The 23,486-nt window shown below is 44.3% G+C and overlaps 1 protein-coding gene across 1 annotated transcript in view; it reads right to left on the reverse strand.

Moving 5' to 3' along the window:
- MYO1F (myosin IF) overlaps window positions 1-23,486 on the reverse strand; it is a 312,887-nt gene that overhangs the window by 131,931 nt on the left and 157,470 nt on the right. Inside the window, exons 6-10 of the mRNA XM_088448915.1 lie at window positions 22,341-22,430; window positions 20,247-20,378; window positions 18,719-18,853; window positions 18,468-18,600; window positions 11,081-11,277 (exon numbers count right to left, since the gene is read on the reverse strand). Coding sequence (XP_088305041.1) covers window positions 11,081-11,277; window positions 18,468-18,600; window positions 18,719-18,853; window positions 20,247-20,378; window positions 22,341-22,430 — 687 coding nt within the window. The remainder of the gene's footprint in view (window positions 1-11,080; window positions 11,278-18,467; window positions 18,601-18,718; window positions 18,854-20,246; window positions 20,379-22,340; window positions 22,431-23,486) is intronic.

Below are 23,486 nucleotides of genomic sequence, written 5' to 3' on the forward strand. Positions count from 1 at the left end.
CTGTGTCATAAGTAAAGGGCAAGCTGGCTTGACCGTTAAAGGTTGCTGTAACCCCCAAAGTACACTCCAAACCAAAAAAAATAATATTTTCTGTGTTTGTGAATTGTGTGCGCAGTAGCCGCACGTGCATCAACAAAGTAGTGCCAAGCGTGCGCCTGTGTCATAAGTAAAGGGCCGGCTGGCTTGACCATTAAAGGGTGCTGTAACCACCAAAGTACACTCCAGTCCAAACCAAAAAAAAAATTATTTTCTGTGTTTGTGAATTGTGTGCGCAGTAGCCGCTCGTGCATCAACAAAGTAGTGCCAAGCGTGCGCCTGTGTCATAAGTAAAGGGCCGGCTGGCTTGACCGTTAAAGGGTGCTGTAACCCCCAAAGTACACTCCAGTCCAAACCCCAAAAAAATTATTTTCTGTGTTTGTGAATTGTGTGCGCAGTAGCCGCACGTGCATCAACAAAGTAGTGCCAAGCGTGCGCCTGTGTCATAAGTAAAGGGCCGGCTGGCTTGACCGTTAAAGGGTGCTGTAAACCCCCAAAGTACACTCCAAACCAAAAAAATATATATTTTCTGTGTTTGTGAATTGTGTGCGCAGTAGCCGCACGTGCATCAACAAAGTAGTGCCAAGCGTGCGCCTGTGTCATAAGTAAAGGGCCGGCTGGCTTGACCATTAAAGGGTGCTGTAACCCCCAAAGTACACTCCAGTCCAAACCAAAAAAAAAATTATTTTCTGTGTTTGTGAATTCTGTGCGCAGTAGCCGCACGTGCATCAGCAAAGTAGTGCCAAGCGTGCACCTGTGTCATAAGTAAAGGGCCGGCTGGCTTGACCATTAAAGGGTGCTGTAACCCCCAAAGTACACTCCAGTCCAAACCAAAAAAATATATATTTTCTGTGTTTGTGAATTGTGTGCGCAGTAGCCGCACGTGCATCAACAAAGTAGTGCCAAGCGTGCGCCTGTGTCATAAGTAAAGGGCCGGCTGGCTTGACCGTTAAAGGGTGCTGTAACCCCCAAAGTACACTCCAAACCAAAAAAAAAAAAAATTTCTGTGTTTGTGAATTGTGTGCGCAGTAGCCGCACCTGCATCAACAAAGTAGTGCCAAGCGTGCGCCTGTGTCATAAGTAAAGGGCCGGCTGGCTTGACCATTAAAGGGTGCTGTAACCCCCAAAGTACACTCCAGTCCAAACCAAAAAAAAAATTATTTTCTGTGTTTGTGAATTGTGTGCGCAGTAGCCGCACGTGCATCAACAAAGTAGTGCCAAGCATGCGCCTGTGTCATAAGTAAAGGGCCGGCTGGCTTGACCGTTAAAGGGTGCTGTAACCCCCAAAGTACACTCCAAACCAAAAAAAATATATATTTTCTGTGTTTGTGACTTGTGTGCACTGTGGCTGCACGTGCATCAACAAAGGAGCAGCTCCAGGCGTGCGCCTGTGTCCCATAAGTAAAGAGCCGACTGGCTCATTTCTTAGAGGGTGGTGTAACCCACAAAGTGCACTACTCTCCAGCAAAAATAAAAAAATATTTTCTTTGTTTGTGTGCGCTTTAGCCGCACGCATATATCAATATAACATAAATGGAGGACCAAACTTTCTCAGATAAAAATAAAGTAGGGAAAGATCAAGAACGACTTCCTCCTAGTGCTGTTGCTGCTGCTGGGAGTTATTCATCATCCCAGAGAGGAAGTAGGAACATCACTACTTTTACTAAACAATTGACCCTCCAACAGTCCCTAGCGATGAGGATGAAGTACGACAGCAGTCATCCTGAAGCAAAACATATAACTGAGGCCTTGACTGCTATGTTGGTGTTAGACGTGCGTCCGGTATCCGCCATTAGTGCAGTGGGATTTAGACAATTGATGGAGGTAGTGTGTCCCCGGTTTCAAATCCCGTCTAGATTCCACCTGCATCCTCAAAGCAGCAGCAACAAGCGTGCGTCTGTCTGTTAAAGGGTGGTGACACCCTCAAAGTGTGCTACACAAACAATAAAAATATTCTTCTTTTTTCTGGCTCTGTGGGAATTGTGTGGGCTGTAGCCGTACTTGCATCCTCAAAGCAGCAGCAACAAGCGTGCGTCTGTCTGTTAAAGGGTGGTGACACCCTCAAAGTGTGCTACACAAACAATAAAAATATTCTTCTTTTTTCTGGCTCTGTGGGAATTGTGTGGGCTGTAGCCGTACTTGCATCCTCAAAGCAGCAGCGACAAGCGTGCGTCTGTCTGTTAAAGGGTGGTGTAACCCTCAAAGTGCTCCAAAAATAAAAAACTATTTTTTTAATGTGTTTGTGACTTGTGTGCGATGTAGCCGCACATGCATCAACATAGTAGCAGCGCCAAGCGTGCGCCTGTGTCATAAGTCAAGGGCTGGTTTGGACATCTGGTCCGGACTGAAGGACGTGCCAACAATTTCTGACAAGTCTACTGTCACTGCATATGATACTGTCCTCAAAGCAGCAGCGACAAGCGTGCGTCTGTCTGTTAAAGGGTGGTGACACTCTCAAAGTGTGCTACACAAACAATAAAAATATTGTTCTTTTTTTTCTGTCTTTGTGAATTGTGTGGGCTGTAGCCGCACTTGCATCCTCAAAGCAGCAGCGACAAGCATGCGTCTGTCTGTTAAAGGGTGGTGTAACTCTCAAAGTGCTCCAAAAAATAAAAAACTATTTTTTTTATGTGTTTGTGACTTGTGTGCGATGTAGCCGCACTTGCATCCTCAAAGCAGCAGCGACAAGCGTGCTTCTGTCTGTTAAAGGGTGGTGACACCCTCAAAGTGTGCTACACAAACAATAAAAATATTCTTCTTCTTTTTTCTGTCTTTGTGAATTGTGTGGGCTGTAGCCGCACTTGCATCCTCAAAGCAGCAGCGACAAGCGTGCATCTGTCTGTTAAAGGGTGGTGACACCCTCAAAGTGTGCTACACAAACAATAAAAATATTCTTCTTCTTTTTTCTGTCTTTGTGAATTGTGTGGGCTGTAGCCACACTTGCATCCTCAAAGCAGCAGCGACAAGCGTGCATCTGTCTGTTAAAGGGTGGTGTAACCCTCAAAGTGCGCTCCACAAACAATAAAAATATTCTTTTTTTTTTTTCTGTCTTTGTGAATTGTGTGGGCTGTAGCCGCACTTGCATCCTCAAAGCAGCAGCGACAAGCGTGCGTCTGTCTGTTAAAGGATTACATCGGTGACAGCATCCAAGTAGGCATGTCAGACAGTCCGTACCTGTACTGGCAGGAAAAAGAAGCAATTTGGAGGTCCCTGTACAAACTGGCTCTATTTTACCTGAGTTGCCCCCCCTCCAGTGTGTACTCCGAAAGAGTGTTTAGTGCAGCCGGGAACCTTGTCAGCGAAAGGCGTAGGAGGTTGCTTCCACAAAATGTGGAGAAGATGATGTTCATAAAATGAATTATCAACTCTTCCAGGGAGACCAGCCTCCAGAACGTACAGAGGGACCTGTGGTTGTGGATTCCAGCAGGGACAAATTAATACTCTGTGAGGATGAGGATGTACACAACACTGAAGAGGCTGAGGAATCGGTGGATGAGGAGGATGAGGACGACATCTTGCCTCCGTAGAGCCAGTTTGTGCAGGGACAGATTAGTTGCCAGCTTGTTTTGTGGGGGCCCAAACGAACCAATCATTTCAGCCACAGTCGAGTGGCAGACCCTGGCGCTGAAATGTTTGGTTTGTTAAAGTGTGCATGTCCTGTTTATACAACATAAGGGTGGGTGGGAGGGCCCAAGGACAATTCCATCTTGCACCTCTTTTTTTTCTTATGTATAGTTTGGGGCCTAGTTTTTCAAACTACCATCCTGTCTGCCACTGCAGTGCCACTCCTAGATGGACCACGTGTTTGTGCCGCCCACTCGTATCCAGCTACCTCGGTTCAACCTTTTGGACATAAAAACACTATTGTGAGGTGTTCAGAATAGACTGGAAATGAGTGGAAATTAAGGTTATTGAGGTTAATAATAGCATAGGAGCAGAAAAACCCACAAATTCTGTGATTTTAGCTGTTTTTATGCTTTTATTCAAAAAAATACAGATCCAAAACACAAAACCCAGAACCCAAAACACGGAAGGGTGGTTTTGGCAAAACCAATCCAGATCCAAAACACGAAGAAAGATCCAGATCCAAAACCAAAACACAAAACACGAAAAGTGGCCGGTGCACACCCCTAATATATATATATAAATATATATTGGATATTGCATTTTTAATTTTATTAAACATTAAAATTTATGCTCAAATGTCTTATTATTTAATTTACGATAAACCATATAGAATGTAATTTTAAAAATGAACATATAAATTGTGGCTGACTTAAAATGTAACAGCTATATAACATGCATTACACTACATCTGCAAAATTACTTACAAAAAATTAACCCATCAAACTTCTTTTTATCAAGACATTTCTCAAAGGACAATTTTAATAATGATTACGGACAGCACTTTATATGAAGAATGGTTGTGTAACTTTATACAGTGTTCGTAAAATATGCGCTACAGCGCGTATTTACGTGCTACAGGTAGCGAGGGACTCAGGACCTCATTCAGAGTCGGTCGTTGTGGCCACACGGTCGTACGCCACCGATGTTCGCTAAACTGCGCATGTCTAAAATTCGCAATGCGCGTGCGCAAACTAGCTATTGCGATCAGAAATTGCTCTCTCCTTGAACACAGCCAGGTCGTTAGTTTGAGTGACAGGATGAGGCGTTTGTGGGTGGTAACAGGGGAAGGTGCTTGTGAACGGGGGAGTGGAGATCCGAACGCAGACGTGCCTGACTATGCAAACGGCGTTTTATGGGAGTGCATAATTAGCTAAGTAGTGTCATGGCACATGTGACATGGAAGGTTTTTACACTGACTTGATCGTAGTGGTTAAGAGAGGGTATGGTCAACCTTAAGCTCTATGACCAGCTCCGATGGTCTCGATTAATCCTTATATGCCAGGAGATGACGTGTATTGCGAACGAGAAGGGGGCGTATTTTTAGTCTTACGGCCGCATCCTCCCCTCGCTCGTCCAGCTAACGATCCCATCTTAACGACGCAACTTGCGAGCGCTTCATTTGCATATCCGGCCCCTTTTATCTTACGACTGAGCGGCCGCAACGACCGACTCTGAATGAGATCCTCACTTTTTAAAAATGAGCAGGTCCTGCAGGACGTGCTGTGTTACAACCGGTGAATAAGTAGAAGGAGGGGAGTGGGGTGTTTGTGTGTGTGTCTGCAGGGGGTGGGGGCACTGTGCAGCTCCTTGGTGTAGGGGCACTGTGCAGCTCCTGGGTGTAGGGGCACTGCGCAGCCCCTGTGTGTAGGGGCACTGTGAAGGTCTGTTACAGGGGAAGTTGAAAGTGTCCTAATAGGCCTCAGGTCCACTGCACACATACATACTGCAAATATGCCCACTGCACACATACATACTGCACAGATGCCGCCCACTGCAGACATATATTCTGCACACATACCAACTGCACACATACATACTCTACAGATGTCCACTGCACACATACATACTGAACACATACCCACTGCAGACATACATACTGCACATGTACCAACTATACACATGTATACTGCACAGATGCCCATTGCACACATACTGCCATCTAACCTTGCCCTCTCTCTATCCCCCAGCACTGTCGCAACTGCTGTCTGCACTTATCCCCTCACTACCCCCAGCACTGCCTGCCTTACTCCTCACTAACCCAAGCTCTACTCCAACTTATTCCTGCCTTTACCCCCAGCTCTACCCTAATTGCCTTGCCTTAACCCCCTCTACCTTAACTGCTACCTGCTCCCAGCACTGTCCCAACTGCTGTCTGCCCTTTACCCCCCCATAATATGTGATGGGACCTAAAAACAAGGACCCCAATTTATTATAGTGAAGGGTCCCCGGGACCCACAATTTTTTTCGCTCAGTGCGTCACTGTTATATGAAAATGTATTTAAAATAAAATTATTAACATTAAAACATAACAAAAGTGTTTTTTTTTCAGTGTAATGGCTTATGGGCTGGTTTCTTTAACCTTTGAATTTGTTTAAATAAACCACTTATGTGAGCTTCCTCCCCTGCAGCACTTTCACACGGTGGCCTACAATTCGCCCACACCTCCAGGTGCCTGGTAATAGTAAAGGAGGTGGGATTGGAATATTACTTTGCCAATCTTTCACATACACAGCTCTCCCACAGGTACCATCACTTACTTTTACATCATTTGAGGTACTTTCTATCAGGACTATCACCTCTTTCTCTCTGCGCATTGCTGCTATCTATCGCCCACCTGGGTCACCTCAACAATTTTTGGAACACTTTTCTGCCTGGCTCCCTCACTTCCTATCCTTGGACATCTACACCATCATCATGGGTGATTTCAATATTCCTATTGACAGTACACAATCTCCTCATGCCTCCAAACTACTCTCTCTAACCTTCTCTCTTTCAATGGAGTGACTCCTCTACTTATCAGGAGGGCCACTGCCTTGATCTTGTATTCACCAGACTATGCTCATTTTCTGTATTCACTAACACTCCTTTCCCTCTCTCAGATCACAACCTTATTACCTGCACAATCTCCTCCATTACGTCAACCTCAATGCCAATGAAATCAACCAAGCCTCCTCAAACCCGCAGAAATATTAATGCTATTAATTTTCAACAACTAGCCACCTCTCTGCAACAACTACTCTTGCAAATTTCTACAATTACTTCTCCTGAGACTGCTGTATCACACCTGAATCAGACCCTAGAAACAGCCCTTGATGTAAGTGGCTCCAGCTACCCATCACACTCCACGTAGACTTAGATAGCCATGGCATTCTAAATTAACAAGACACCTACAAAAACTCTCGCGTAAAGTAGAACATCAGTGGCGTAAATCTCATACTCCATGTGACTTCCTCACATATAAGACTATCTACCACTCCTATCGTAATGCCCCGGACACTGCCAAACAAACATGTTTCCAAACTCTCATCTCTGCCCAAGCCTCCAACCCCAAGCAACTTTTTAATACATTTAAATCACTTCTTACCCGTCCTTTACCCAACCCACCTGCTACTTTCAGTGTACAAGATCTTGCTTCCTATTTGAAGGGTAAGGTTGATAACATCCTAAATTATATGGTATGCTCTTTCTCGGACAGTGATCTGCTAAATTCTGTACCTTCGCTGGCACATTCTCTTCATTTGACCCCACAAATGAAGATGAAGTAGCTACACTTTTCTCATCCTTTTACTCTACTACCTCTCCTCATGATCCTATACCCTCAAAAATCAGTAAAGTTCTGTCTCCTGTGCTCACTACTGGTTTCTTTCCATCACTGTTCAAGCATGCAGTAATTACTCCCATTCTGAAAAAACTAAATTCTGACCCTAAATCAAATTACCATCCCATCTCCCATGCCCCTCCAAGCTACTTGAGAGACTTGTCTACACTTGCCTCATACACTTTCTTCACTCGCAAAACTTATTGGACCCACTTAAGTTAAGCCTTCATACTTTAGACAGCACTGACTAAAATAGTGAAAGATCTGGTCACTGCCAAGGCTAAAGGCCATTACTCACTTCTTATTCTTCTAGATCTCTCTGCTGCCTTTGACACTGTTGACCACTCTCTTCTCATACAAACACTACAATCCCTAGGTCTTAAGGACACAGCCCTTTCTTGGTTCTCATCCTACCTATATAATCACTCGTTCACTGTTTACTTTTCTGATTCTGCCTCCTGTTTGCCACCTCTATCAGTTTGAGTACCACAAGGCTCAATCTTAGGCCCTCATCTTTTCTCAATCTATAACACCTCTCGTGGAAAACTAATCAGCTTTTTTGGATTTCAGTACCATCTGTATGCGGACAATACTCAAATCTACCTATCCTCCCTAGATTTGTCACCATCTATACTGGTCTGTGTCACTGAATGTCTTTCTGCCATTTCATCTTGCACGGCATCTCACCATCTCAAACTTATTATATCCAAAACAGAATTAATTATATTTCCACCGGCCAATAGTAGTTACTAATCTGATATCTCTATCACTGTTGATAACTCGACAATAAATCTCACCCCACAAGCCCGCTGCCTAGGTATCATCCATGGCTTTGAACTGCCCTTTGTTCCCCACATTCACTCAAAATCATGTTACATGCATCTAAAAAACATATCCAAAATTTGACCGTATCTTACACAAGACACTGCAAAAACTGTAATCCATACACTCATTATTTCCAGCAATGGCTATTGCAATAGTCTTCCCAAAAACAGACTCTTGCCACTGATCTTACTCGCCAAACATTCATTGTCTGCTGAGCTGCTCGGTCAGTCCCTCCATTGGTTACCGGTTTTCTACTGTATTCAATATAAAATACTTTTACTTACACATAAAACTATTAACCAAACCACACCAACATACATCTCTTCACTTATTTCAATATATCTCCCAACCCGACATCACCCATCTGCGTCTCTCATCCACAGACATTACTTGTTCCCATGCATGGTTACATTACTTTTTTCGGGTTACACTCCCCCTGTGGAATGCCCTCCCAGGCATAATAAGACTGTCCGTGAGTCTCCATTCAAGCGTTCCCTGAAAACTCACCTCTTCAGACAAACTTATCATATTCCAGAACCGCCCACATAACCTTCATAGCTTCCCTATCCAATGACATCCCTTCTTACAGTCCACATATAACCTCACATATTTTCTGTCACTTCACTTTCACATCCTCCTAACCCTAGGCCAACTTTCCTGTGTGACTGGATCATACCGCTCACCAAGAACCTCTGCAATCTAAGTGGACCAATTTGCAATATGTAGCACCTATCCTTGTATATCAACACCTATTTCCTTATAGATTGTAAGCTTGTGAGCAGGGCCCACTTACCTTTATATCTGTCTGTCACTACCCAGTTTTGTTCTATTAATGTTGATTCCAAATGTAAAACGTAATGGAATATGCTGCACTATATAAGAAACTGTTGATAAATAAAATAATAATAGGACTTCAATGTCAGATTTCATAAATCTCCCTGATCTGAGGACAGTCTATTGTTTAGCGAGTTATTCTGGAGAATTTTCAGTGAGTTTACAATTCGCTGTCTATTATATCCGGCAAGTTGCATAATTAACATTAGAAACATCTGGAGGGTGTGTTGTGTCGTAGCAAGAACGGTTGTGGCGAGTTTCCCATGAGTTTGCCTCTACTAACAGTCTATTACATATGGTGACCTCAATCTCACCAGAAACTCACCAATTTGCCCAATTCGCACCCTATTACATTTACCCCATAGAATTAAAAAAAGTTATTTTGTTTACAATATTTCTGACATAATACATTAATATTGTAGCCATTGCTATAACGGCTTCTGAGCACCCTGTGCCGCCCTCTGAGTGCATGACGTGGCGGGGCTGCTAGCACCAGGAAGTTAACCACTGCCCAGAACGTTCTCAGGACATACTTACAGGTGGCAGGGTTATTGACATGCTCGGAGTGATACTGGCTGCAAGGTGCCATTCCAGGCACTCTGCAAGCCAGAAGCAAGGGCCATGGGGCAGCGATGGTGCCGCCCACAGAACCCTGTGCTCTGAGCCGGCTGCATTTGCACATAGCCTGCCGATGTTTGCAATGTGCGCATGCGTATGCAATGCAGTGTGCGTGCGCGAACCCGTCCAAGTGATCGTCCCTTGTACATAGACGTCTCGCTAGCTTGAGTGACAGGACTAGCCGTTTGTGGGTGGTGACGGGTTGGTTGATGGAAATGGGGGAGTGAAGAAGCGAACGCAGGCATGTCTTAACATCTTAACACCGTTTCAGAAGCGTGCATAATTAAGACGCAGCGTCATAGTACACGTCATGGTTGCAGTTGGGTATGGTCAGCCACAAGTACTGCATACGGTTCCGATGGTACCGATTGTTATACACTTTCTGGAGATTACGTGTATCACTAAGGGAAAGTGGGCATTTTAAGACAGTCTAGTGGGCGTCTAAATACACACCGCGATCGCACGCCAAGACATAGTGGGCGTGCTAATGCCTTGCCGTGCGATCGTGGAATTTGCATACTTTGGCAGCTGACGGCTGCGTGCGAACACATCTAGCGAGCAGGTCTGAATCAGGCCCTCTGTGCAATGGCCTCGGTCACATACTCCTAGTTACGTCCCTGATTATAGCCAAGAAGAATGAGCTACTGTATAAAATTTCTTTCATTATATCATATGTTCTATTGAGGTTTTCAAACTATTATATCAAGAAATGCAATCAGTCTGTTTTATAGATAATCAGCTTCATGCTACTATATCTAAAATTGATAGAAATTAATTCATTTTAAAAATTAGCGCATTATAAATAAATATTAACATTACCCTCACTGTAAAACACTAGAAGCCACCTCCATTTTTCTAGTCCTGTATAAAGACACTTGGCATGACAGAAAATAATGATTAGTCATACTATAGATTTGCCTAGTGGGCCTGCCGTCATGGGGATGATAGCTAAAGATGTTACTCATACAATACAGCACATTTAAAGAGCTCTGTACAAAGGAAAATTAGTCAGATTGTAATTTGTTTCTTGTGGAATTTACAACATTTGATTGGTTGCTATAGGTAATATCAACTTCTTTGTTTCCACCAGTCTTTATCTCCAGAGAGTCCAGAATGTGGACGTGGACTCTCCTGGCCTCCCAACAGAGGTGGTCTATCTTTTGGTGAAGTGGGCGGCTGGGAGGTTGGATAAATCGCATCCTAGCCCCGCCCCCTGCTGTAAAATGCTGCAAATAGCAACATGGCATGTAGCCCCCCTCCCCCCCTATCCCGGCTGTAAAATGCCACAAACAAACTGGTGCTTTGTAAATTTGTACATGATTAGCAAAACTTATTTCTCTTTTGAATTCATTGTTTGTCTATCTGTGATTTTTTTATGTCTATGTCTAACTGCAACATTCACATATCTACAGTATTAGTGAGTTAATTGATGTCTTTAAGATATATCTGTAGTGTTCCTTCTCTACCCTTGTACTGTTTGTGTAGTCTACGCCGTATGATACTGTACCACCAGTAAAACGTGTTCCCTTCCTGATTGCTCACCTCCACTAAGAAATCAAAGACCCTCGAATACAAAGCTTTAGCCAGAGCATCCCGTGTATAGGTGGCTTGCTCCACGTTTAAAGTAACAGTAATAGACTCTGAGCGTCCTCCCCATTTACTATCCATCTTGCGGCTGGTCAGTTTGCCGTTAAGGCGATCTTTGTCAATACCAAGCAAGTAGGCGGGGAAGGCCAAGACTGGAATACAAAAGACATGAGACAATTAGATCAGACAGGTGCAGCTAAAGATGTTTAGCTATTCAAAAGCACATTTGACACCATGGTTACATATATAATGGCTTGCAAAAGTATTCAACCCGCTGAAAAGCCAACAGGTGTGTTTATATTACAGATGACACTTAGGCCTGTATTAAATTAGCTGTGAAAAGTCGGAATCCGTGAAAAAGTATCACCGATTGCGACTTTTCGCCAGGCTTATCCGTATTCAATTGCAAACACTTTTCGCGTACGCGAAAAACGCAATGCAATGTAGTAGGCGAAAAAGGTTCGCCTCTGAATAGGTGTCGAAAAAAAGTGCAAAATCGCTATTTTGGGGTGCAAAGGTGGGGAAACCACTCAGGACCCTTGGGACAGCCCCCTAAAGGATAACTGCGTAAAAAAAAAAAACTTAAAAAATGTGAGGAACACCCAAAAAAAGCACTTTGAAAATGGGGTTGAAAAAATGCAAAATGGTGGTACAAAATTTTAAACTAGTGAAATATACTTTTGCAAGACTTTTGCAAGTATGAGGGATGTGTTTTTTGATTGTAGGTCTTTGCTTGAGGTGCGTTTTTTAATTTTTTAAAACTTCACTTTAGCAACTTTAAACCATGTTTGTACCCATTTTCAAGTACCCCAAATTTAACAGGACTACTTATTTTCCATATAAAAAACTGCTTAATGCTATTCTTCACCACTAGTGCAAAGACGCTAATTAGAAGATATTGGCACACCTTAAGTACCCCTTATAGCTTTATTGGGGCTATTCAGGGGCATGTACATTGATCCCCAATGTTAGTGCATCTTTTAGGGGGTGTCAGGCTGATTTCCCCAATTCTGACAGTACCTTTCGCCTGGTTTGCATTCACCGGGTTGCATTTTCGCGTGTTTTGGAATTGAATATGGCAGATAGCGGGGGCCAGCATGATAAACTTTCCACAGCTAAAATACGCGATGTAAGCGAAAAGTCCGGCATGATAAAAAGTATCGCGGGTGTGAAACTAATTGAATACTGCCCTTAGGGGTAGATTTACTAAGATTCGAGTTTGGTCGTGTTTGTTTTTTTTAAAACTCGATTTTCATTGCCGAAACTCAGGTGAGTTCACCATTTTTAAACTCTAAAATTTACTAAGTGAGTTTTGCTGAAAGTGAGTTGGCCAGTGGTGAAGCAGATTGAGATTTCTCCCCCGAGTTGTAAATTTAGATGAGATTACTCACCAGAGATTGCAGTGTCTTCCCTCTGCCTAACTCTCCGGAACAAGCAGCCTGCACATATAAGTGAGATATGTGATGGTTGCTTGTGTTGTACCTGTAAAAAACGGGTTAAATGTTTTAAAAAAAATTACGTAGGGCCCCCCCAACAGCATAACCAGCCTATGGCTACTCAGCCAGTCCTAGTTCCTAAAATTACGGGGAAAAACGTGTAGGGTTCCCCCGTAATTTAGGAACCAGCACCTTGCTGCTGGGCTAGTCCTGGTTTTAAATATAGTGGGGAAAAATGCGTAGGGGTCCCCTCATATTTAAAACCAGAACTGGACCCAACCGACCTGGGTGCAATGCCACAGCCAGGAGATCCTATTACCGGGTCTCCCTGGCCAAAGCATTAACATTAGGGGTATGGGGAAGATCCCTGGGCTTCAGACTAAGCCGGGGGTTTCGGGAGAGCGGGGACCATTTCATGGGGGGGGGTCCTCACCTCCCCTGAGATCCCCGACTTGGGCTGACCGGCTTGGGGTGTTAATGCTATAGCCGGGAGACCCGGTGATAGGGTCTCCTGGCTGCGGCATTACACCCCGGTCGGTTTGGGTCCGGTGCTGGTTTTAAATATAGGGGGACCCCTACGCATTTCTTTCCCCCTATATTTAAAACCAAGACTGGCCCTGTAGCCAGGTACTGGTTTCGAAATTACCGGGGAACCCTACACGTTTTTCCCACCGTAATTTTAGGAACCAGGACTGGCTGAGCAGCCATGGGCTGGTTATGGTTTTGGGGGGAACCCTAAATCATTTTTGTTTTATATTAACCCTTTAGCTAGTGTTTATATGCAGAAGCATACACAAATCACACTGATCTGTGTATGTTTCTGCCAAACTCGCAGCTTAGGAGGTGGAGTGTTTGAAACTCCAATTTATCAAGGAGTTTGCTACAATCTCACTTGAGATTGTAATCTCGATTCTTGGTAAATTCCTGAGTTGCATCTTTTTCATGAAAAGTACTTCCGAGTTTGGCCGATGGTGAGTTGATTCGAGTTTGCGATCTCACCCGAGTTTTACCAGTGAAAAGAGAGAAATCTCTCCCAAACTCACCTGAGTTTATCTTTAGTAAATTTGCGAGTTGAAAAAAATGCCTAAACTCGCCCGAGATTACAATCTTGACCAAACTCGAATTTTAGTAAATTTACCCCTTACACAGAATCCTCCAAACAGTATTTTTATTGAGCACCAGTAGCCTCTTAAAGTGAAGTTTCAAAATCATAATACATTATGTCTGCTTTATTTCATAAGTATTCAACCCCTTCAGACTTGTAATTGGTAGAACCACCATTTGCTGCAATAACAGATTTAAGTCTGTTAGGGTAAGTTTCTACGTTTCTGGATTCTAGTAGATATGAGCGGTTCAGTTTTCCGGAAAATCGAACACACCCGATCTTACGGGCAGGGCCGGCCCTAGGCATAGGCATTATAGGCAAATGCCTAGGGGCAACAGAAATGCCTAGTGGCATCCCAAGCCATACTTGCCTACCCTCCCGATTTGGTCGGGAGCCTCCCGAAAATCGGGTGCCGCTCCCGACCTCCCAGGAACGCAGGCAATCCTCCCGGCCCCGGTGATGTGTCCGCACCCCCCCGCGCCTTTAAGTACAAACCCCGGCAGCAGGGGGGTCGGTGACGCGATTCGAGCTGAATCGCGTCATCGTGGCTCCACCCCCGGCTGCACAATGCCATTAATCATGGCATTGTGAAGAGGGGGCGCAGCCACGATGACGTGATCGCGCTGTCACGCCCCCATGCTCCGCCCCCAACGCTGCGTCATGTGCAGGGCCCCGCCCCCTTTGGCCGCATCACGCCCCCAGCCCTGTAAGCCCGACAGCTCCCTCCCGGAAGGAGGGACCCAAATGTCGGCAAGCATGTCCCAAGCCTAGGGCCAGATGTAGATTTTTGGCAACACAAGCCAGTCAGGACTCTGCAGCAGCAGCAGTAGGACACTTCTCACACAGGCAGGAAGAGTTTACTTTCACTTTCACTGAGGCAGCTGCTGCAGAAGAGTGCAGAGGAGGAGGACGGAAAGGGATCTAGCTGTGTAGAGGAAAGGCAGGCAACACCCGTGCGGAGCTGCTGCTAGACCCTGCCCCACCACACAGCATAAAGGTAAGAGCTGAATGAGGGGAGGCAGACACATATGGGGAGTGGGGGCTGATGACACTGCTATGGGAGGGGGAGCCAGAGACATATGGGGAGTAGGGGCTCAGGGAGCTGATAATAGTTACTGCTATGGGGGAATGGGAGACAGATACATATGGGGAGTGGGGGCTGATGACATTGCTATGTGAGGGGGGAGATAAAGACAAATGTGGAGTAGGTGGGGTTTGGGGTTATGCCTGTGCTGTGAGTGATGGGTGCTGACTGTGCCGTGCTGGGTGAGTAGTGCAGTGCTGACTGAGGGGTGATGGGTGCTGTGATCTGTTCCGTGCTGGCTGAGGGGTGCTGGATACAGCACCCATCACACCTGTACTGGGTGAGGTGTGATGGGTGCTGTACTGTAATCTGTGCTGTGCGGTGCGCTGTGCTGGGCGAGTGGTTCTGTGCTGTAATCTGTGCTGGGTGACGTGTGCTGGGAGAGGGGTACTGTATTGGGTGAGGTGTGATGGGTGCTGTGCTGTAATCTGTGTTGGGTGAGAGGTGCTGTACTAATAATATGTGCTGTGAGAGGTGCTGTACTGGGAGAGGGGTACTGTACTGGATGAGGGGTGATGGGTGCTGTGCTGTGATCTGTTCTGTGCTAGCTGAGGGGTGCTGGATGAGGGGTACTGTACTGGGTGAGGTGTGATGGGTGCTGTACTGTAATCTGTGCTGTGAGGTGCGCTGTGCTGGGCTAGTGGTTCTGTGCTGTAATCTGTGCTGGGTGACGTGTGCTGGGAGAGGGGTACTGTATTGGGTGAGGTGTGATGGGTGCTGTGCTGTAATCTGTGTTGGGTGAGAGGTGCTGTACTAATAATATGTGCTGTGAAAGGTGCTGTACTGGGAGAGGGGTACTGTACTGGATGAGGGGTGATGGGTGCTGTACTGTAATTTGTGCTATGAGGGGTGCTGTGCTGGGCGAGGGGTGCAGTGCTGTAATCTGTGCTGGGTGACGGGTGCTGGGAGAGGGGTACTGTACTGGGCGAGGGATGCTGTGCTGTAATCTGTGCTGGGCGAGAGGTGCTGTACTATAATCTGTGCTGTGTGGGCTGCTGCACTAGGAGAGGGGTACTGTACTGGGTGAGGGTGATGGGTGCTGTACTGTAATCTGTGCTGTGAGGGGTGCTGTGATGGGCGAGTGGGGCTGTGCTGTAATCTGTGCTGAGTGATGGGTGCTGGGAGAGGGGTACTGTACTGGTGAGGGGTGATGGGTGCTGTGCTATAATCTGTGCTAAGCGAGAGGTGCTGTACTATAATCTGTGCTGTGAGGGGTGCTGTACTGGGAGAGGGGTACTGTACTGAGTGAGGGATGATGGATGTTGTAGTGTAATCTGTGCTGTGAGAGGTGCTGTGCTGGGTGAGGGATGCTGTGCTGTAATCTGTACTGTCGGGGTACTGTGCTGGATGGCGGGTGCTGTGATGGGTGAGGAATGTTGAGCAATGAGGGAAGAGGAGTGCTGTGAGGGAAGAATTTGCCCTGTATAATGTCTTCTGAGGTAGGGGTATAATGAACTTTCCCCTAAAACCTGTCCCTTTTCTCCCTATCACTGTAAAAGGAATAAGCAATCAAGTCCTTACAGCCAGAGATGTAGCATGTGGCCAGAGTGCCCGCCACACGAGCTAGTTACAGCAGTGTGCTGAGAGGGGTGCTGTGAGGGGATAACCTGGAATTTTTTTCTGGGGGCACCAGAAAAATCTTGCCTAGAGCACCAAATTGGTTAGGGCCGGCCAAATCAAGTCCCAGCTCGGATCACTTTTGGGGATCGAGTAGAACTGAGACCTGGCTTGGGTCTGCTGTAAGTTCGGAACTCGGATTTGAAAACCGGATCTCAGTTTTGGTTTGCATGCAAACTGGTCCAAATTACATGATATTAGCTAATTTTATCAATTTGACTCAATACTAAAACCAAAATCGAATCTGAACCAAAACATTTGAGGAAGGTTTTGTGAAAACCATAACATTTGAGGGTGGTTTTGACAAAAACAAAACCAAAGCACGGTGGTCTGTGCACATCTCTAGTTTCTACCCATTCTTCCTTGCAGATTTGCTCCAGCTTTTTCAGCAATTTTTAAATCTTGCCACAAATTCTCAATTAGATTGGGATCTGGACTTACACTTGTCTGTTGTAGAACATTCACCTTTTTTTGTTCAACCATGGCATTGTTGTTTTGTCCTTGTTCTTGAGATCATTGTCCTACCGAAAGGTGAACTATAGTTTTCTAACAGGTTGTCTTGAAATATCTCCTTGTATTTGGCACCATGCTTCGGTCCTTCAATTTAAACTGATGCTCAGTCCCCACTGAGGAAAAGCATCTCCACAATATGATGCTACTACTCTCAAACTTCATTGTTGGGATGTTGTTTGGAGGAACATGCAGTGTTGGTCTTGAATTGTGGCTAAAACTCACATTTTTTGTCTCATATGACCACAAAAACTTTTCCCACATTTTAGCTGGGTCACTCTGATATTTTCTGGCAAACTCCAGACGTGCTTTGATGTAGTTTTTCTTCAGTAATGGCTTCTTTCTAGCCAAACTCCCATACAGGGTAGCTGTATGCAGAGCTCTTGATGTGGTTGACTGGTGCACCTTCACTCCAGTCTCCTAGTGATAGTTGGCCTCTCAGTGGTGTCTCCACTAGTCTCCTACTTACTCTGATGCACAGAGGACACCTTGTTTAGGTAGTGCCTGGATGGTATGATGCAGCTTCCACTGAATCACAATTGATCCAAAAGTGCACATTGGGAAAATTGGATATTACTCTGTAGCCTTTTCCTATCTTGTGCATGTCTATTACTTTTTCTATAATTTTCTTAGAATGCTCTTTGGTCTCCATTTTAACAGCTTCCCTTCAAATTCACAGTATGACCAATGCAATTTGAATAAGGGTCAGTTCTATCCTTAAAATCTAACATTTTTATGATTCACAAAGCCAACTGTTAGGGCAATATCTGTCATCTTTGTAAACTTGCAACTTCCACAGCGCAAGGATTAAATACTTATGTAATCAGCATTTTTTAGTTTTTATTTCTTTAAAGAATAATGAATTAGGAGTTTGACATAAGAGCCTACTGGTTCATAATAAAAATACTATCTGGAACAATCTGTCTAAGTGTCACTTATAATACGAACAAATCAATTGACTTTTTAGGAGCCTGAATGCAGTGGCATCACTATTAGGGTGTGGGGGTGACACCAAAATAGCAGAGCTGCTCTGCTATTTTGGCGTCACTCTCTCGGATGGTGTCACCGAACAGGACTGCAGTGGGTGCGCATCATCCACACTGTGCTGAGGGAGGCTGGGTGCTTTCCAGCAGCTCCTAGAGCACTTGGCAAGCCCTCAGAGTGACAAGGATGGGGGCGTGGCACCAGGGGGCGTGGCTAACCTAAGTCTTAATGTTGACTCGCTGACTCTGGCATCTTTAGTAGAGACACAATTTTTTTTTTCTTACATGTACTTATGGATAAATTGTATTGTGCATTCAAAGAACAATAAAGTTTTTTATTTTTGTTCAATTAGCCGCAGGTGCCGCTGGGGTTTTTCCTCTGACCGACACATGCGCAGATACACTGCAAGCGCCGGCCAGAAGCCTAAAAAGGGACAGTGCGCTAACACTCTCCCTTTACGCCCAAAGTTTTTTCAATATTTTTTATCAGGACCCGCTTCATCACAAACTGGAAGTGAAGCGGGTACACACAAATAACTGCCGTTAGCAGCCAGATAATGCATCTCCTGTAGGTAATGTGTCACTTTTCGGAATAGTGTCTACTCACGGTCAGTACAGTCTATCATAGCATAATTTCCCTGCTCCTGGAAGCTGATATTCCCCAGATGTAGGATGCCCGCTGTTATCTGTAGGACCTGCTGCTGCTCTTCACACGTAATACCAATGACTTGCATGGCATCCTATGAGCACACCAGATGAGGACAGCACCATAAATAAAACATGAGAGAGAGAAAGGTGTTATGTATATACAGCACATATTGATCACTATGTATGCAGTAGAAGACAGAAGAGACTTACTGTCATCTCAAGGAAATCATTCTTATCATTCGTCCCATCCACTTTATAGGTTTCAGACTGGTTTAAATAGAAATAGTAATCAGGAGTCATGATGCCCAGATTTTGTTTCTGTTCCTGTGATGCTCCATCTATCAGCTGTAAATGATAAGAAGGGGTCATACAGTAAATCACAAAGTTTATTTAAATGCTATAACACAAACATCCCATCACCGCGAGCACTGGAAAGGTACAGTGCCTACACTCTCTCATAGTGACACTTTAGAGACACATTCACAATAAACCATACTTACCTACCTTTTCCATCTCCCCTACTTCAGGGTGCTGGGACGGGCTCTGACGTCTTTTTGTGTCATTTTTAGCCCCACCCCCTCCATATGGACCTGCGTTTCCAGTTTTTTCTTCTATTCTGTCCAGTTCACTAGGAAGTGGGTGGGATACGGGAGATCCGGCCACTCTTCGGGGGTGCGGGGGGCTACCCGAAAAACCGAGAGCCTCTCGTAACTTCCAGAAGAGTAAGCAAGTATGTAACAAACTCAATTTGTCATACATGTATTGATTACAATTCAGATAGAAGGCGGGATGTACTAAGCTTTGCATCCGCAAAGCGGTACATCCCGCCTGTCTTTGGGTACATACCGCGGTTCATTACCGCAATATGTACCTAGAATATCATAAAGGACAGCTCTCCCGATAAGAGCTGTACTTTGTGATGGCTCCGGACAGAGGGACTTCCGGGTTTCACACCCAGAAGTCCCTCTGGCATCCTTCTACTCATGTGCAGAAGCCCACGGGCCGCGGGGGGTGAAGGGAGGGATCCGACCGGATGCCTCCCCTGGAAGAGCGTCCCAATAAGAAGCCCGTAAGCTTCTATTGGGTAACGCCACCTGAAGGTGGCAATACCCATCAGGACGAAGCACCGGAATGCATCGCAGTGCTTTGTACATATGGGAAATGTGGTGAAACCCAAAAAATGCCATTTTCGGGGGTTTTACCACATTTACCTTTGTACATACCACCCAAAATGTATTGTGCATTGAGATATACAGGGTCTGTAGCAGAGTTGGACAGAAATCAGGCACATGTGCACCCACACTTTGTACATGGAAATAAACGTGTATATGTGCCTGTATGCAGCGTTGTACGCATTTTGTGATGCACCTGCCCCCTATCCATTGGTTTGGTCCGACTTATCATCATCAGTGCGCACTTGCATATACTGTATGATAGGTGCAAAAGATATGCCTGGAAACAGGTGTATTTATGCTTCTGCCCAGCCCTATATAGACCACATTTGCAAGACACATCCTCACTGACCTTCAGCTACCTGAGAACAACCTGTTAGAACCCAGTTTGGGTCAATTGAACTGTGTACAAGTCTACATCACCTGCACCTGAGTACGAGCAGTTCCTGAGCATGCGCACTGTGAAAAAACCACAAATACTTTCCACTAACAGGCATATGTTCAACACTACAACAGCCCCTCAGGGGCCCACTCTAAATTGGGAATGTGTCCTGTATATTATTTACCTGATAGAAGACATGAAAGTTGCGCTCACTCTCATTCTGATTTACGACTCTGGATTTTTCCAGAAGAAAATTCGATATTTTGCCTCCATCCGGCTCTCCACCACGGCTGAATTGTATCTCAAAGTATTTACCCTATTGTAAAAAAAAAAAAAAAAAATACGTGTCACTTGTAAAAACTTGTTATACTGTATGTGGTCAATCCAATTAGGTGCGAATTGCGAGTAGCAAGTTTGTTTCATGAAACTCGCAGACTTTGCACGAATGCATGCACCCAAGAATTCTCCAATCCAATTAAAAATGCTTGTTCGCGGTATTCACAGTGGAGGTTTGTGAATTGACTGCCAAATGCGATGTGAGAAATGTGCATGAAAAAGTGGAGAGACCATCTTGGGCCCCCCAAAATGTTTAATTTTGTTAGTAGGACCATATAGAAGGCTGTTTGTGGGCAAAGGAAAGTAATGAAGGTTTTTAAATGGTGTCAAATGAGTGATTTGTGCTTTTTTTTTAAAAATGCAAACAATGATAAAAGCAAACTTTTTTAATTTAATCTGAAACAAATTAAACAAAAAATGCAGAAAAAAATAGGTTAAAAAGTGATTTTGGGGTACTTTGAGGGCACTTTAAAAAATTAAAACCAAAATGTTCCAAAAATAATTTTTCAATTAAAAAAATACTGTCATTAAATTTGGGGTGCCTAAGCTAACGAAATAGTTTATTTTAGGGTAATTTAAGACCATTTTTTAACCCCCAAAAATTACATGTATTTATTGGCCTAAGTAAGCTTGGGGTGGGTGTGTGTCCAAGGGGTTCAGCACGGTGTCCCGACATTTTGACCTTAAAATAAAGATTTTTCCTTCCATCTCTCACCTTCAAGGAGGTGCGAATGGAAAAATGCGAATTCACTAGTTATTTCTTGCTAATTGGATTGCTAAAGGAATTCGCTATTCAAATTTGAAGATAAAACAGCGACTCGCACCTTGCAATGCGCACCTAAGTGGATTTACCTCTATATGTTTCTGTACTTACTGTTATTATATTTAGATTTACTATTTTATTGATTATTATTATTATTGTTATCATCATTGGCATATTTCATTATAGTGCGCACCCAGTAAAATCTAGACAGGGATTTTGCACCAAGGGGTTTGTCTAGCACCACCCAGGGGCATATTATGGTCATAGGTAAGTGAGGCCATGAAGATGATAGGCAACATGATTATATGAGGGAAGATTAGGTGGTACATGATATGGGGGAATATGGTAATGAGTACATGGGACATGGGTAGGGGACATGGTAATGAGAAAGGGGCTTGATGACATGAAAATAGTTGTAGACACTATTTTCATCTCATCAATCCTACCTCTCATCCATCATGTCCCTCAATATCCTCCCATATCATGTTCCACCTAATCTCTTCTCAAATCATGATGCTGCCTATCATCTCTTACCTATGACCATATTATGCCCCAATTCATATTATGCCAAATAGGACTGGACATGGTGTTTTATATAGTACATGTACAACTCACTGCACTGCTCTGTTCTCAGCTACACTGATGGTGGAGATAATTAAAGCATGAAGTGATGGAGAGGTTGCTACCCTTCTGCTATATATTGAATCATTTGCCTTTTTAGACAGAAATGTCCTTAAAATCCGGCTTTTACCCAGCATGTGAGTGACGGGCCGGTCCCAGCCTGACCCCCTTTTCACTCAGAAAACCAAATTCCCGTGTAAAGCATTTCTACCCGGTAATTTGCTGAACAACAAAGGTATTTTTTCTGTGTGAATGGGTCAACCCGAGTCAAATTTGTCGGGTCTCTGACCCTGGTTAAAACCACAGTCAAAATCCCAGGAACTGTTTAGTTAATGACTTAGTTAAACCTAGTTAATGATGGGTCAGTGAGCATTTACTCTTTGTAAGTAACTTGTAAAGTGCTTTACATTTCTATCTTTCTGCCCTTCATGCTAACATTACTCATTTGTGACTTCCTAGCATTTTCTCTTTCTGCAACTGTTATTACATTATACATACATCATACATACATTATACATAGTTGCAGATCTATGTATCTCTTGACATTCCACAACTTACGAATCGACTTGAGTTGTTGTTTCTGACAGTCTTAGCATTGCCAAATGCTTCAAGAAGAGGATTAGACTGGAGGATTATGTCTTTAACATGCTGGAAAACAAAGACAGATTGGGAAATGTAATTTCTATAGCTGCCTGTGCATCTGCATGACTATATTCATCACTACCAAAAGCATTATACAATAGCAGATTTCTTGTGCACAGAGACGGATGGTAATGCAATCACAGCTGCCTAGTCTCACAGATCGCATTTGCTAAAATATGCTAATGCCTTCCAAAGCATAGCCGAGCATAGGGACACCCACTGCTACCTTCTCATATCCGCCCAACTAAGTGCAACAGCATAAACATCTGTAACATCTGCCCAGATCGGGCAGTCATGAAGCATTTAAGTCAAGTTTGACCAGCCACAAACACTGTGGGGTCTATTTACTAAGCAGTGTTAGGAGACAGAGTGAAAAGTGATAAGGTGCCAGCCAATCAGCTCCCAACTGTCATTTTTCAAACACAGTCTGTGAGATGACAGTTGGGAGCTGATTGGCTGGCACCTTATCACTTTTCACTCTGTCTCCTAACACTGCTTAGTAAATAGACCCCTGTAACTCTTATGAAACACAGGGGCAGATATATGAAGCTCTGGAAAGTGATAAAGTGCAAATGATAAACGACCAGCCAATCAGCTCCTAAAGGTGCGTACTCACTACTAGACATAGAAACGACAGCACGATTACGACACTAAACGTTCAGTGTAAGCACATCCATCATCCCCGTACATGCTGAACCTGACGTGATTGTCAGGTTGACCAGCATGTATGGGCGATGATAGATGTCGGAAACGACCAGCGGGCACGCGAAAAATTGTAGCCTGCGGAACGTGATAGTATGAACAGGCTGCAGTTACTGAAATTAATCTGTATGTAACAAAAATGTTATGGTAACTTAAACATGTATACGTATATGGTATAATGATTTAAACATAGAAGATACAATACTATGTTGGTTTCTATGAGGCAGTGTGGATTGAATGTCTCCGATAGTGTACTGGAGATTCTCACACTGACAATCTTAACAGGTTCAGTTAGCACACGAGATGCGTGATATGCTCAGTATGTAAGCTCCCTGAGTGCTGCCGGTCACCGCTAACATA

This window comes from Taudactylus pleione, unplaced genomic scaffold, assembly GCF_031769625.1.
Source record: "Taudactylus pleione unplaced genomic scaffold, aTauple2 ptg000471l, whole genome shotgun sequence".
NCBI classification, from domain to species: Eukaryota; Metazoa; Chordata; class Amphibia; order Anura; family Myobatrachidae; genus Taudactylus; species Taudactylus pleione.